Below are 16,224 nucleotides of genomic sequence, written 5' to 3'. Positions count from 1 at the left end.
TTAGGGTTGAACTCGCCAGGGGGCCAGGGGACCTTTGGAGTCTCTTCAAAACCAGAGACAGAGCCCTGGCTGGGGTAGCTCAGGAGATTGAGTGTGGGCCTGCCACCCAAAGCATTGCCGGTTTGATTTCCAGTCAGGGCACGTGCCTGGGTTGCGGGACAGGTCCCCAGAAAGGAGTGCAACCACGCATTGATGTTTCTCTCCCTCTCTCCTTCCCTTCTCCTCGCTCTAAAAATAAATAAATAAATCTCAAAAAAAAAAAAAAACCCAGACAGAGTACAGCTTCAGGAGCAGAGGAATGGGAGTCAGACTTCTAACAAGGAAGTGGGAAGTGAGAGCGTGAAAACGATAGGTTTAGATCACTCAAAAAGGAAAAAGGAAGGTGGGAAGGTTGTGGATCAAGTTATTTGCTTATAAGATCTGGAAATGCCATGCATCTTTGCAAGCAGAGGGAGAGAAACCACACACACACACACGCACACACACGCACACATACAGGTGTGCACTCACAGACTCAAAATAGACCTCAACAGAACACCTGAGTTAACGTGGATAGCCAAGCTGAGCGGTCAGTAGTATTCGAGGTGGTGAGTGAGGGGGATGCCCCCAGCATGTTGTGGTTAAGCGACACGGGAGCTCAGGACCCATTCATTGCTGCCCTGCTGGGCTAATTAAGGGAGGAGCTGAAGAGTGTGGGTAAGAAGAGTGACAAAACCCAAGTCTGAGTCATGGGCACAAGCAGTGGCTGTGTCATGGCCCCCACCCCCGCCCCACCCCTGACCTTTTTCAGTGCTAATTTTTTTCCTGTTTTTCAGCCCCAGTGGATAAGGTCTATATTTCTGTCTTGAGTGATAAGATGGTGGAATCTGGGAAAGAACTTGTGCTTCGATGCTTCACAAACAAAGCATCTGGTCCAATCACCTACAAGTTTTACAGAGAAAAGGAGGTCAGGCCCTTCTACGAAACCACCTCAAATGACACCCAGGCCATCTGGCACAAGACACAGGCCAGCATGGAACAGGACGGGCAGTATTACTGCACGGCCTCCAACAGAGCCAACCCTGCCCAAACTGTCCTCCAAAGCAATGTATTGACCATCAGAGGTGAGTCATAGTCTCAACAGTGAGAGGTAGTGCGGTCTTGGGGGAGGGGCAAGGCCAGAAAGTTTACCATGTATAAGAGGAAATGGGTGGGAGTTCAACACTTACCACCGAGGGTTAAGAGCTCAATGCCCTTCAGGCTGTTTGGTTGTATGTGACAGAAACCCACTCAAATTAAATATAAAAGAGCAACTGGTCCTTATAAGGAATGGAAATATTTCACAGAGCTGTAATTCCAAATTCTTGGTGGAGAGATAACAAATAACTCAAGATGGAGAGATAACTCCAAGTTATCTTGAGTCAAACATCCGCCCATGAACCACCTGTGGCCCCGGGGATTGGACCAAACTGACCCCGAGAGCAGTCTACTTCCGCCCTATAGTCCTTTAGGACCGTAGCAAGAACAACCATTTTGGGACCAACTATGAACACAGAGTCCCTCAGGGGTAGATAGATGCTCAGTGTAAGATGTGCTCACAAGAACTAAAATTCAGTCTTCTTTATTGTTTAACATTAATATTGTTTCTTGCTGGTAGAGAAAAAAAACTCTTTTAATTTTTCTTTCTTTCAGTCTTTCTTGCCCCATGGAAGAAAGGACTTATTGCAGTGGTTGTCATCGTAGTGATAATTGCCATCTTGGTACTTGGGGCCAGATGCTATTTTCAGAAGAAAGCCAAGGGTGAGCAGAGTTCTTTCATTGCCTTCTGACAGATTGCCCTTACCAGGAAACTAGCCACAGGTGTGAGGGGCCTCAGCTCTATGGGGGGCTGTGCTCTGCACCAATGGGAGCTGAGGAGATATAACTGACGACAGTTGTTTTTCTCCTTAGGGTATCACCTTGATAACCAAAGATCTTGGATTTGGTGGGTGTGGAGCTTTTTACTGGCCCTGGATTTAGCTGGGCAAAAATGGAAGTGATCGCTGCCCTAGCTGGGCAACCCAGAAAAGATAAATCCATGGGAAAGTTCCATCTGGGTGTGGTCAGAAGAAGCCGTTTCTGCGGATTTGGCCACACTTAGTCCTGCAGTTGGTAGAGTGGGATGTGAGTGTTGTGGAGACACCCCCACATGCACTGAATGCCCCCCAGTTAATCTGCCTGTGGTGCTGTGATTTCTAGCCTGTGCTTACGGTTAACCACACATGGAAGGAAAGCCAGGACCACCTGCTGACACCCTGGAGTCACAGTCAGCCTGCACTCCAGGAAAAGGGCACAGCGCCAGTAAATTCTGCCAAGCTTTGTATGTGCTGAGGCAGTTTCTGTTGGGGCCCTGGTGCTGCTGCCAGGAATGAGTGGGGGCAGATGAGATGAGGAGGGGCCATGGGTTTTTTTCCAGAACAGGAAATCTCTCCGAGAAGAGGGCTCCAGAACAAACCCCTTCCTAAAAGAATTGGTCATCACAGAATAGGCAGGGTTGGAGGACAGACTGGTCTCAACCAGCGTGGAATTCAAAGCCCAGGGATGAATTTAGTCTTTACTCCTTGGCGTAGTCCTGAATCAAGGAGACAGTTGCCTTTTTGTCTGGCAACTCTGATTTCTGTATCACCATCTTCCTCTCCACCACATTCCTCTAAAGGAAATAACTCCTGGTTCACACAACAAAATGTTATATTTCTGGATGAAATGATGGGAAATCTCTCAGTATAAGACAAAGAGAAGAACTACTTTCATTTTTTTTCTTTTTCTTAAGAAGAAATATATTTGGCTTTCTTTGCTCTTTTTATGGCCAGCCAAATCTCCAAGAAAGTCAAATGTGGTTTGAAATGAGTGTTCCTCTCTGCTATGGACGTGGGTACTTTTTACTGACTTTGGTTTTTCTCTTTCTCTTTTAAAGCCAAGCAGATACCAGTGGAAATGTCCAGGTCAGTGCAGCCGCCTGTGGACATTGTCTGGGAGAGTCTGGTCATCAGGAAGTTGTCAGTGGTTCTTGGGAAACTCAAAATAATAAGGACGTGAGCAGTGTAGGGTGTGTGTGTGTGTGTGTGTGTGTGTGTGTGTGTGTTGCAGTGGAAGATTGCCAACTGTCCTTTCCTGGGGAAAATGGCTTTATTCTGAGGTCATGTCCTTCCTACCCTGTTACTTGTAAAACCCCCTTTTCATGATGGTACGATAATGGTAGTAGATAGAATTTTAAAATTTTACTTACTTGGCAAAATAGAGTTGGCCTAGAAAAAAAAGCGGTTGTACTATTTTTACTGTTCTGGAAATCTAAAATCTAAAAGCATGCGGATAATAGCTTTGTAGCACAGAATGAGGACTTCACAGGGGTGGGACTCCCTTGGGAAAGGACTCCTGGTTGTTCACATGCCCTCTGGTCTCGACACATTTTAACAGCGTAAAAGTGCTTGTTAGACCATCTCATAACTAAAAAAAAAAGTTCAATTTCCCAATAAGAGAGTCAAGTTTGCCTCACTTTGGAAATCTCTTCCTGGTTTTCTCCTCCTCTTTCCTTGATGGTTTTTGTTGGTTTGACGTTAGAGCCAAAAAAATGTCACACAGTTTTTTCCTTTTCAAATTTTATTTTAAGGCCGGCAGTACCACTTCTGACCTCCAACAATGAGAAGATGTCAGATTCCAGCACCCAAGCCAACAGACCTTACGGTACAGTCACAGTTTCCTGCAAGTTGATAAGAGCTTTTCCTAACTCGCTGCCCACTCTGTTACCCTTCTCACCACAGAATACGTAGGCGGTGGGGTTCAGGCTCCCAGAGAAGCCCGGCCTTTAAGCGGGAGCACTCAGTCTAATCAGCCATTGGATGGTGAGCTGATTAGTAAAACCAAAAACGTGGGAGAAAGGCAGAACATTTTCCGCTCCTCTCACCTCCTCGACATCCTGAGGAACCCAAGGGAGATAATAATCACCCTGCGGATACCCATCCTGGGCCATCCTCCGAGACTTTGACCATTGCCCAGGCGTAGTCATCCTTCCTTTGTAAGAAAGACCAGATAGCAAATGAATTAAGGCACTGGTAAACCTGCTTCTCAGATGCAATTATTTATTCGAAGCACAAGACATTGTCATTTCACACTTGACATAACAGGAGACCAATTTAAGTATTCGTTAGTAGAAGCATCTTTTAAGATTTTATTCATTTATTTTTAGAGAGTAGGAAGGGAGGGAGAAAGAGAGGGAGAGAAACATCAATGTGAGAGGAAAACATCAACCGGTTGCCTCCCATATGCGCCCTGACTGGGGACTGAACCCTCAACCCAGGTATGTGTCCTGACCGGAAATCAGACCGGTGGCTCTGCTCTTTGTGGAATGATGCCCAGCCAATTGAGGCACATGAATGAGGGCAGCAGAAGCATTTTTTAAAATAAGGGAACAGTATAGGAATGCCTGATTATGAGTCTTATTGCAAGCTTGAGTCAGCTCATTGGGGTGGGCGGCCAGTTCCAGGAGTTCTTAATCCCATTAGGCCTAAGAGGAAATTGCTCCAGAGACACAATTATAATCACATAGAAACTTTTGTCCTAAACCAGGTTTGGAGCAGTTTTTTTTTTTCCCCAGCAGGTTTGGGAATAGAATGTCCATGTTCTCTTCTAATTCAGTAACAGTATTCCACAAAATAAGAAAATGTTAAGATATGCACTTTATAAGACATACATACTTGAGAGATATGTTTTAAGAATTCAGCAATTCTTATAGTAATGAATCATAGCCCTTTAAAAAGAGAAATGAAGCATTTGTGGTAACGAAAGTAATGTGCCCATACAGAGAAAACAGCAAATATATCATTTGAGAAACTATATTCAGAAAAATTCAGTGAATATTTAGCAAAAAGTAATCCAATCTTATAAAGAAAATACCTTTCTGTGGTATAAGGTGGGTTCTGTTGGCTATTTGCATTATTTGTACAGAAATAGAGATACTTTAAATTAAATGCTGACATACGTATATTAAAATAAGATTTTCCCCCCCAAATGCAAGGACTAGTCAAATTCTTATGTTGTCTGTCCGTGGATTATTTCAGTTTGTAAATATATGTTAGTAATCACAACAGCGATTAGTTCAAATACATAGTGAAAACCATGTGTTTTTCAGGAATAGTATTTATAATATTCAGAAGAGTTCTTTAATCGGAACAACTTGATTAGAAAGATTAAAAGTGTGTTTGCCTCCTGAGGTGGCAGCCTGGAGGAACTGCCCTTGAAGCCTGGAGCTCACAACTGCAGGGGATTCGTTTCCCAGCATCCTCATGGTCGTGGTTGCAGAGCCATCCTCTCTGGAATTAAGTTTAATTTCTAATGAACTTGCTCAGAGTGAACAATTTGAATCTTGAACCATTCATAAGTAGAAGTGTCCCTCCTGCAGAGTGGTGGCCATCCCACCGATGCTGGAAAGAGACTACACAGTCCCTGGCCGATGGCTCAGCGGGTCGGGGAGTCGTCCCAGGCACCGGAAGGTTGGGAGTTTGATCTCCGATCTGAGCATGTTCAGAAGGCAACCAACCGATGTTTCTGTCTCACATCGATGTTTCTCTCTCTCTGCCTCCCCCACTTCCTCTCACTCTAGGGTCAATGAACACATCTCTGGTGAGGAATTAAAAAAAGTGAGAAAGACCACACGGGGCTGGTTGGGGCCACAGGGAAACCAGGCGGGATCCCAGAAGCCAGATGCCCTGCCATGGTTGGGGGAGGAGGGAGGGAGAAAAGAGTCAGACATAGAAAACTAGGATTTCCATTGCCGCCCATCCTAATTGTTATTTTTAACTAGATTACAGTGAAGATATTGGAAACCATGCAATGAAACCAGTAAATGAAAACAAAGGTAATTATATAATTTATTTTTTTTAATTAGAAAACTTTACATTAAAAAAGACCCCTAGGAAAAGCATTAAAACTGTTAACACCCATGGGTATTTCCCCACCCCTCGTGGTGCGGGCTGGCTGCTTTTTCCAAAGACACTGTCTGGTATCCTTAAGGGGAAAGCGACCTAAATTCCGGGAGGAAAGAACTGGGTTAGACTCCAAAAGGAACTTCCTGAATCAGAATGGGCTGTTGAATAAGGTAGGAGAAACTCCTTTCCCTGGAGAGTAGAGGAGGAGGTTCTTTAACATTTAAGTAGCATCCGTACAAGTCATTAGGTTGTGCACCTTAAACACACACGGTACATGTCAATAATGTCTCAATAAAGCCGGGAGAAACGCGTGGAGGGGCTGGGGTGGGAGAGAAGCGCACAGGGAACTTCGAAGGAAATGAAAATGTGCTTTTTCTTACAAAGCGTGAGAAAAATACACTATAAAAATAAAGCAAAATCGCACTGCTGTTTATCTTTTAGTACAATTAACAACAGATTGCTTGTTTCTGCCTAAAGCTCAAAAGGGTTGGGCCAAACCGTTTTTTCAAAGTGCCTTTCAGGGTCGGGGTGGGGTGCTGTCCCTGGGCTGCCAACTCTGGGGAACCGCACAGGTTCTGTAAATACCGTGACTGCAGAATCAGTTTTAGCTGCTGATGAGAAACACTGATTCTTTGGGGCTTCAAACATAAAACGGTAATGTTACATGGAGTTGAAAACAAACTATTTTGCTAGATTTCGCTGTGCCGCCCTGACCGCTTTCATTAACTTGTTTTTCTACGGGACCTATCACAGCCTCAGAGCATTCTGGGCTGGGGGTGCCCTATCGTCCCCATTTCCTGAGAGCCTTCCCATCCTGGAGATAGCTTTTCTAGACCTGTGGCCGCAGAGGCGCCTGGAGTTACCTGCTGTGGCCCAGGCTCGCTGTTTTCGGGAGCCACTGAACTTGCACAAATCCTCCTACTGCAGAAACCATGGGGACCCAGGGAGGAGGGTCCTTCCTCCTTCCAGTCAGTGCAGGGTCATCGTGGCCTTCCCCTGAGCGAGGTTTCTCCCCTACTTAGAATGGAGTTATACCTGTGCTACCTTCCCCTCAAAATACAGAGTATTTCAGTCATGTGAATGGAAATCTCTAACGTGGTCTGAGGTGCCCCCTCCCCCCACCCCATGGGATTCTGTCTAACTGCAGGGCTCTGTGTTTCCTTCAAGCAGAGTCTCTGACCTCGGATGTGGAGTACACAGAAGTGGAGGTGACCTCCCCTGAGCCTCATGAAGGTAAATGCCATCAGTGGAGGGATTCCCCTTGCTTTGCTCTCTCCTGGGGTGTAGATGCGCAATGCAAGGTGGGCTGTGACCTAGGGACAAGAGCCTGGTTACCCTCAGTTACTCAGGAGGGAGGTGGTCACCAGACAGACTCGCTGGACATGCCTAAGGCAAAAGCAGTGACCCCTGCCCAGGCTCTGAGGTATACAGTTTCATTAATTACCATATTTTTCAGACTATAAGATGCACTTTCCTCCCCTGCCTCCCAAATTTGGGAGGAATAGTGGTTGTTAATGCTGCTGTTGAGTTCTGTTTACATTTACCTTGGTGAAATATTATGTTATTTATGTTAGTAAATATTTTACCACACTTTTTACTTCAAAAATATTTTTCCTATTTTCCTCCTCTAAAACCCAGGTGCATCTATGGTCTGCAGAATATGGTATTATTTATCATACTACTAATAATGGATATGTTTTACCGACCAATTACTAAGTGCTAAGAAGTGTGTTTTTTTGAGAGGCCTTTTCAGATCAGCTTCACTCCGACGCGTTTGAGTTTTCTTGCAGAGGTACGCCCCCTTGCCCAAACCAGCATCCTCCTAAAAAAGTTGCATGCAGACTGAGCTTGTGTAAATGAGGTGCACGTTTGAGGGTAGTGAGGGCTTTGCTATTTAAAGAATCACTTGGGTAAAGGCTTTTGAAAGCACAGAATCCCTTCCTGTGTAAATTGTGGTTCTAGTTTTAGTTTCAGGTCTTGTTTCGTGTACGTGGTTCTCTTGAGGGCAGGAGGGCCTGGAGGGCGCGAGCTCTGGTTCTGTGCTGGAGAGAGGCTCCGAGTGGGCCGGTCCACAGCAAATGCTAGAACATCCATTTCAGCGGCTGGGAAGCTCCCAGGGCTGTTGCCGTGCCCCCCACCCCCATTTCCTGCTGCAGCCGAGGCCAGAGGCCAGGCCGAGGGCACTCAGGCAGGCCTGGGGCTGTTTTCCAAACGAGGCCTGCAGGGAATTAGCCAGAGCCACAGGGAGAGGGCATTCTCTCGTCACCTCTTGCTCCACAATCTCGGAGGAGTTTGGGGTTCCTTCCTTCTTTCCTTGCTTAGGTTCTGGGTACAATGTCAGCAGGTGTGTGCAGAGAACCTTCCAGGGGACGCTGTCCCATGCAGCCTGCAGGCTGTGAGCTGGGCACCATCCCTGTAGTCTGTGATCAGAATGGCCCCTAGAGTTGGCACAGCTCATCGGCCCAGCCCGCTTCTAAGTCCAGACTGGACCTGGGAGGGGTGGGGACCATGGCAGGCCTGAAGTTCTCTCCCTCTTTATTTCATTGTAAAATGATTCACTTGTTGAGTTAGTAAATTAAGGGCCTGTGATGAACCAGCAGCAAAGTTCGCTCCCACTGAGGCGGAGCCTATGAGGGAACCGGGCAAACATGGAACCAAAGCATGAATTGTATCAGGTTATAGCAAGTGCTCAGGAGGAAGAGAAGAGGGCACAATAAGGCGGGAAAGGTGATGCCTATTCTGGCTGGGGTGATCCCTGCAGGCCTTTTTGATGGGGGCATTTAAACTGCCGCCTGAAGGGCACAAAGAAGGTGGATCCACCCAGAGGAGGAAGGACCCAGGAAATGGGAAGAACAGCATGAGGTGGCCCAAAGTTGGGTCCATTTAAGGGTCTTAAAGGAGTCTTAGGTGTCTGCAGAGGGAGCGAGAGGGAGAAGAGGCAGATGGAGCGGGAGGATGAGGTGGGGGCCAGGGCCTGCAGGGCCTCCAAGACGCTCTTTGCACTCTCGTCGCAGCCGATTTGGAAACCCCGAGGCAGGGAAGTGGCAGGCTCCAACCTCCTTCTTGGAAAAGCAATCCTAGTGGCGGGTGTGGAGGACAGATGCCAAGGGGGACAAGCACGTTATCAGCAGACAAGAGGGGATGAGGGTGGAGCCAAAGTGCTGGTAGTGGGTGGATTCCAGATATATTTTGGAGACAGATGAAAGCACTGGATGAAACATTTGACGGCCAGAACGGGGGAGACAAAATTACCACATGGACAGTCGTGCGTGATGTCTGAGGTTGGGAGAAAGGTGCCCATGGTGACACGTGGTTGGGTTCAACCCGAGATGCCCAAGAGGAGACAGCACAGGGGCTCGCGCTCAGAACTGAGTCTGGATGGGCTGCAGCAGACGGGACTTCAGGTGACTCCTGCCAGCCTCCCCTGGGCTCAGTCTGTGGGTAGCAGCTTACTTCCCCTCCAGGGGGCTTCAGGTGTAGAAGAAAGAAGGAACAGGACAAGAGGGCAAGGCTGCCCAAAGATTTTCCATGTGTGTGGGACCCACCCTCCCCCCCCTGCTGCAGACTGACTGCCCTGGGCTGTGGCCTCAGGTTCTGATACTGCCCCCAGATGGCCAGGCCCTGCCCTTGCTCTGCTGCTAGGGGAAGAGGAAGGGGCCACTGGGTGAAGTGAATCCAGGGGGCTGTGCCTGATGCCTGGAAGGCTTTGGATGTAAGGACACTGAAGGAGGAAGAAGGAAGCAGGGCTTTCGGCCTTAGAAAGAGTTCCTTTGGGAATGTTTCCATGTTAGTAGCATCTGGTTTAATTTTTCTTGCTTGAAGTGGGGGTGTAGGGGTTGTTGAAGGGGAATGAAGAAGCAGGACAGGGTGAGGCCGGGGTTTTTTCCTTGCCGAGCTGTGCACCCGCAGTGTTGCAACCACCCAAGTGGTCACCCTTACCCAGTTTGCACAGAGGTGCTGGGCAGGCTGTGGGGCCTCGGTGGAGCTAGAACAAGAGCCCCTTGGGTGGAGATGGAGGATTTCTAGAGGATCCGTGTCAGTTTTTCTGGCCCCGGCTTTGTTGGCAGCTAAGCAGGCCTGGCCTCTGATGCTGCTCCCTTGCTTTTCTCTTGAGTGGGGAGTTACCAGGCTAGGAAAGGGCTTCGTGGGTGCAAGGCCAGTGATGAGTAAGTAAACTTGACCTGTTCTCGGCCAACCCAGTCCCCTGTCCTCCAGGCCTCCCTCCTCCATAGTTGGAGTGCAGGGAGGAGGGGAGCGTGTCCATTCCTTCTTCTTCTTCTTTTTTTTTTTACATTTATTATTGGTTTTAGAGAGGGAGAAAGCGAAACATTGACTTGTTGTTCCACTTATTTATGCATTCACTGGTTGCTTCTTATATGTGCCCTGACGGGAGATCAAACCTGCGATCTCTGTGTATCGGGATGACACTCTAACCAATCGGTCTGTGAGGCCAGGGCCTGTACCCATTTCTAACCCTGGCTGGCAGCTGACCAAGTGGCCCCTTGGGGGTGGAGGAGGTGCAGGAAGGAACTCGGTAAGCCCGGGTTCGCTGCCTGTTTGCTACGAGGCTGATTGCTGGGAAACCCCCTTGAGGTTGAAGCCATCTCTTTCCCTGTTAACAGAAAAACAAGCCAGAATAAAGCCCCATCTGGAAATATCCATGACAGCAGAGACAAACAGTCCGTTGGCTGGTTTAGTCATTAGCAAGCAGCTGCTGCTGGGGAGCAGCAAGGGGAGGGACAGAGTGATGAGCTGCGAGCGCTGAGCTGGGCGGAGCCAGGAGGGCAGCTGGAGAAACCATGGAGGCACCAGGAAGCGGCAGCCACCCTGCTGCCCAGGCTGATGATAGGCTGTTGGGAAGTGAAAGGGAGTTGAGCGTGGCTCTTCCAGGCCAGAGGGTGTTAGTGTCCCCAAGGTAACCAGAGGGGTCAAGCAGCCACCGCTGATGTGCCTGGGGCAGTGGGGTTCACAAGGGTGTCCAGGTCCCCAGACTGGGCCACCCAGCCTCCAGCTCCATTCCTTCCTCCATCCCTCCCCCTCTTCCCCAGGGGGCTGGGCCCGAGGATGAGCTGGCAGCGACCGGGCACATCTGGTACACTGTGTCCCACAGCATTGTTTGCGCACCCATCACCCCACAGCCTGGAGCTCCTGAAAGCTGGGACCAGGTCCAACTCACCTTTTCCTCTCCCCTGGATCCTGGCACACAGTAGCTGTTCGGATCATACTGAGTGAGGCACTTGCCAGGCCTGACGTTAAGCAGAGTCCCTTGGGGATGTGGTAGATCCCCCCTCAGATATGGGGATCCCTGGAGCTTCCCTCTACACCCCGAATCTGTGTCACAGAGGGAGAGTGGTATGAGCATCTGTGCAGTGCTCTTAGGGAGAGGCAGGCGTCCCATCAGGGAGGTGCCTGCTATCTCAGCCACTCCGCAGAGTTCCTGCTCCTGTTCCGTGCCACAGGGCGGTTGGTCACTGTGACGCCTTCTGCACAGCCCTGGCAACCCCAGTGCCCCAAGTCAGCCATCGGGGTCTCAGCCACTGCCAGCTTTCTTCTGGCAGCGGGTCCTGCCACAGGAGCCGCTGCCGTTCAGCATGTAATGAATGGCTGGGATTTTCACCCCAAAACCAGGAGCATCAGGGATAGGGCTGGCTGTGCCAAGGCCTTCCTGAAGGTCACGGTCTGAGACAGAGATGCCTACAGGGACATTGCCTGCCACCTTCACGGTCACATCAAACCTTTTCAGGTGCCTCCAGTTAGCTCTGCAGGGCCTGGGCTTGGGAGGTGCACAGGACCCAGACGCTGCCCTGGAGGAGCCCTGGGTCCACCAGAGAAGACAGTCATGGGGATGAATAATGTCAGTGTGCTGTGGACAAGTGTCCCCAGACATCTGTGAGAGCACAGGGGCCTGCGTAACTGCTCAGGGCACAGGGAAGGGGTGAGTAGGGGAGAGTGGAGTGGGTTCTGGGGCCTGGAGGACCCCGAGGAATGGGGCAAAGGGAAGGGGCTGTGCAGGCAGTGGAAGGGTTTGTACATGGTCAGGGGTGGGAGAGGGGGTGTCCCGGGAGTGTGGTGAGTTGAGGGTATCTCAGTGCCGTGAGAGTCCATGGGCACGCCCCTGCCACCTGCCACTGAGGAAGCGACGTCTTTGTGGCACTGAGTGTGGCAGCAGAAAGTGTCTCGCCCTGTCTGGGGTTCCCTTCTCGATGTGCAGAGGGGGATGCTCGGCACAGGCCAGTGGGCGCCTTTCCAGAGGGGCTTCCCGGTCCTTTGTGAGGTGAGAGGAGCAAGGCCATGGCGGGTTCCAGCCTGTTTCCTGAGGGCTTGTGGGTGAGTCTGGATGTGCATACTGTGTGTACACACCACGTGTGTGTGCAATGCGTGCAGGCACACTAGGAGTGTGCGTACACGTGTGTGTATACAACCGGTGCACGTGCGTAAACAGATGGCTGAATGGGCACTCTGTCTCCCAAACCCTCGGGCCTCCTCTGGGTGGAATCCACAGCTGGGATGGCCCATCTCGTCTCCTGTTTCGAGAGTCCAGACCGGGGGGGGGGGGTGTCTCAACCCAGTCTGCGTGTCAGAGCCCCCTGGGGAGTGCTTCAAAACCGACAAAGCCGGCCCTGGCGGGTGCGGCTCAGTGGGTTGGGTGCAGGTTCCATCCTCAGTCAGGGCACATGTGGGAGGCAACCGGTCGATGTTTTCATTCCACATTGATGTTTCTCTCCCTCTCTTCCCCTCTCTCTAAAAATAAATACATATCTTTTTTTTTGTAAAGAGCAATCTTTATTTATTTATTTTTTAAAGATTGTATNGTAGGGGAGAGTGGAGTGGGTTCTGGGGCCTGGAGGACCCCGAGGAATGGGGCAAAGGGAAGGGGCTGTGCAGGCAGTGGAAGGGTTTGTTCATGGTCAGGGACGGGAGAGGGGGTGTCCCAGGAGTGTGGTGAGTTGAGGGTATCTCAGTGCCGTGAGAGTCCATGGGCACGCCCCTGCCACCTGCCACTGAGGAAGCGACATCTTTGTGGCACTGAGTGTGGCAGCAGGAAGTGTCTCGCCCTGTCTGGGGTTCCCTTCCCGATGTGCAGAGGGGGATGCTCGGCACAGGCCAGTGCGCCTTTCCAGAGGGGCTTCCCGGTCCTTTGTGAGGTGAGAGGAGCAGGGCCATGGCGGGTTCCAGCCTGTTTCCTGAGGGCTTGTGGGTGAGTCTGGATGTGCATACTGTGTGTACACACCACGTGTGTGTGCAATGCGTGCAGGCACACTAGGAGTGTGTGTACACGTGTGTGTATACAACCGGTGCACGGTTGGCTGAACAGATGGCTGAACGGGCACTCTGTCTCCCAAACCCTCACGCCTCCTCTGGGTGGAATCCACAGCTGGGATGGCCCATCTCGTCTCCTGTTTCGAGAGTCCAGACCGGGGCGGGGTGGGGGTGTGGTCTCAACCCAGTCTGCGTGTCAGAGCCCCCTGGGGAGTGCTTCAAAACTGACAAAGCCGGCCCTGGCGGGTGCGGCTCAGTGGGTTGGGTGCAGGCTCCATCCTCAGTCAGGGCACATGTGGGAGGCAACCGGTCGATGTTTTCATTCCACATCGATGTTTCTCTCCCTCTCTTCCCCTCTCTCTAAAAATAAATACATATCTTTTGTTTTTTGGAAAGAGCAATCTTTATTTATTTATTTTTAAAGATTGTATTTATTTATCTTTTAGAGGGGAAGGGAAGGAGAGAAGTATCAATGTATGGTTGCCTCTCATGAATCCCCTGCTGGGAACTGGCCTGCACCCCAGGCATGTGCCCTGACTGGGAATTGAACCGCGATCTCGTGGTTTGCAGGCCTGCGCTCAATCCACTGAGCTACCCCAGCCAGGCAAAAATAAATACATATCTTTTAAAAACGCGTTTTAAAAAATCAAAGCCAGGGTCCACCCCAGACAAACTCCGCATCTGCAGTGAGGCCCAGGGGTTGGCAGGTGAACTCTGGAATCATGAGTGGTTCTTAGTCCCAGCTAATCTCATCACAGATAGTGCTCAGGCTGAAACCCAGACAGCCGGTGATTGGGAGGCCACACCCAGCCTCCTGGGACAGGCCGACTGAGCAGCTGGACACAGGGACACAGTGGCTGGCCAAAGGGGTGAGGCCACCGAGCTGGAGGTTACAGGCCTGTGTTGGGGAGCCTCTTCATCTGCAGCCCCTCAGGTCCAGGGTTCCCATGGTGACCCATTGACCTCCTACTTCCAGGCCAAGTGATGCTGGTTAGATGAGGATCTTCTAAAGCCAGAAAATGGCCCGGGGCTTAGTGGGGAGAAGTTCTGCAGGCAGTTGTGGGGTTGGGGGGGTGCAGCCTTGCCTGGGGAGCCTTCAGATATTTTCCTGCTTCAGCAATGGGTCGACCTAGTGCCCAGAGGCAGCTACTGACCTGTGCCTGGTCCCTTTCCAGGTCTGGGAAGGAGGGGCACGGAGACAGTGTACACTGAGATCCGGAAAGCTAACCCTGGTGAGTGAGGAGTCCCTGACTGCCCCAGCGTGGTGGGCACCGCCTCCAGAATCATCTGTGGGGTCCTGGGCATGGGCAGGGAAGGGAGGGAGCAAAGGAAGTCAAAAAGGGGTACCACCTGTCACACAGAGTTGACTCTCACCGACTTTAAAAAGTAGCCATGGGTTCACATGTGCTATTTCATTGATGTAACCCTAATCAAGTGTCTGCTGCATGCCAGGCAAGCAGGCACTCAGCTGCTGGGCTGGAGTGTGTCCTGGCACCCGTGTGTTCACAGGACACCGGACAGAGTCCCGGGTGCTCCCCTGTGACCCCGAGAGAAGCAGTACAGCCCTGCCTATTCTCTGGGGCCAGCGAGTGAGTCTCACTTGCTCCCCACATGAGTCCTGGAGCAGTGGGCTCCCGAAGGTCTTAGACAAAGTCAGCGCTCTGCTTTGACGACCGCGGGTAGCGTCAGCCTCTCTGAGAGCACAGACTGCAGGGGAGGGGGTGCACACCTGCCCCCGTCCCCTCCGATTTCCACCCAGACCCACTTCAAATGCCGTCTGGCTGCTTCCTCACAAAGGAGAGCTTCCCCAGACTGAGCACTGTGCCCAGCAGGCATGGAACCGGGAGGTTCCCAACAATCCCCTCTTTTGTAAAATGATTGTACTTCGTTCTGGAGAAATGGAATTTAAAATGATTACTTTTAAATTCTGAAACTAAGTAACAACCTAAAAGACATAACCATCCTGGGGCAAGTCGTCGCTAGTGGGTTATCTTGCTTTGTACAGCTGAACTTTATTTAAGTGGGTTCTTTGAAAGGGAATCATTAAAAAGGGCTGGGAGCCCAGGCAGGTGTGGCTCAGTGGGTTGGGCATGTCCTACAAACCTAAAGGTCAGCAGTTCGATTCCCAGTTAGGGCACCTGCCTGGGTTGCAGGCCCAGTCCCCTGTTGGACCAGCCTATAAGAGAGGTGACCAGCCGATATTTCCTTCCCTCTTTCTTGCTCCCCTCCCTCCCTCTACAAATAAATAAATAAATAATATCTTAAAAAAAAAAAAAAAAGACTGGGAGACTTCGGGAAAGCCCAGCTAAATCCGAGTGTGATCCACAGGCCGGCAGCCGCCATGGTCTCAGGCCCAACCTGACCTGCAGAATCAGAACCTGCAGCATCTGAACTCCAGCCAGTTCTCCGATGTTTCTGATGCTGACACCGTCTGAGCAGACAGGTACGTATCTTACCATAGAGCCTACTTTTATCTAAAGTGAAAATCACTCCTGAAGCGATCTTCTTTTTATCATGGTATTTTCACAAAAACTCAGCCCCGTGCGGGACTTGACACTGACTGAAAACGTTTTGAAAACCTCTTCCTGGGGCATTTCTGGCTTTAGTATGTGATTTTCCACTTTCAGGATATTCAGAACTAGCAAAATGTTAACTTGGGAGTAAATGGGCTTTCTCTGTTCTTGTTCCTATTCTTCCAGGGACACAGAAGGCTAAATGTCAGGTAGGGTTCAAGGTTGATCCTGTTTGCTAATTGTGCAAAAATGCCTCTTCTGCGTTCCTCACGGTCCCTGAGACAGGTCACTTTCAGTTGTTTTGTTTGTGCAAAAGCTCACATTTATTGAGCGCGCACTGTGCGTTCCAAGTGATCTATGTTACGTACTCTCTTTCGAACCTCACAATACACCCCCGTTTTACCGACGAGGATACTGAGAGGCTTAGAGAGGTTAAAATACTTGCCCAAGGTCACACAGCAAGCAAGTCCCAGAGAAATGTGTCTGTGCCAGAGCCAGACCCCACGTCCCTG

At 50.3% G+C, this 16,224-nt stretch overlaps 1 protein-coding gene across 6 annotated transcripts in view; it reads left to right on the top strand.

The window, feature by feature from the left end:
- PECAM1 (platelet and endothelial cell adhesion molecule 1) overlaps nucleotides 1-16,224 on the top strand; it is a 64,005-nt gene that overhangs the window by 34,188 nt on the left and 13,593 nt on the right. For 3 of the 6 annotated variants that reach the window (XM_037070420.1, XM_037070419.1, XM_037070418.1), the window contains 8 exons: nucleotides 816-1,103; nucleotides 1,672-1,779; nucleotides 2,933-2,960; nucleotides 3,626-3,699; nucleotides 5,816-5,869; nucleotides 7,107-7,172; nucleotides 14,375-14,431; nucleotides 15,528-15,642. In XM_037070420.1, the coding sequence (XP_036926315.1) occupies nucleotides 816-1,103; nucleotides 1,672-1,779; nucleotides 2,933-2,960; nucleotides 3,626-3,699; nucleotides 5,816-5,869; nucleotides 7,107-7,172; nucleotides 14,375-14,431; nucleotides 15,528-15,634 (782 nt within the window). In that variant the 3' untranslated portion in view covers nucleotides 15,635-15,642. The remainder of the gene's footprint in view (nucleotides 1-815; nucleotides 1,104-1,671; nucleotides 1,780-2,932; nucleotides 2,961-3,625; nucleotides 3,700-5,815; nucleotides 5,870-7,106; nucleotides 7,173-14,374; nucleotides 14,432-15,527; nucleotides 15,643-16,224) is intronic. The other 3 variants (XM_037070421.1, XM_037070423.1, XM_037070422.1) reach the window with 3 other exon arrangements.

The sequence above is a fragment of the Sturnira hondurensis genome, unplaced genomic scaffold (assembly GCF_014824575.4).
Source record: "Sturnira hondurensis isolate 20B ecotype Veracruz unplaced genomic scaffold, ASM1482457v3 Scaffold0018728, whole genome shotgun sequence".
NCBI lineage: Eukaryota > Metazoa > Chordata > Mammalia > Chiroptera > Phyllostomidae > Sturnira > Sturnira hondurensis.
This window is presented reverse-complemented; position numbering and strand designations above follow the sequence as displayed.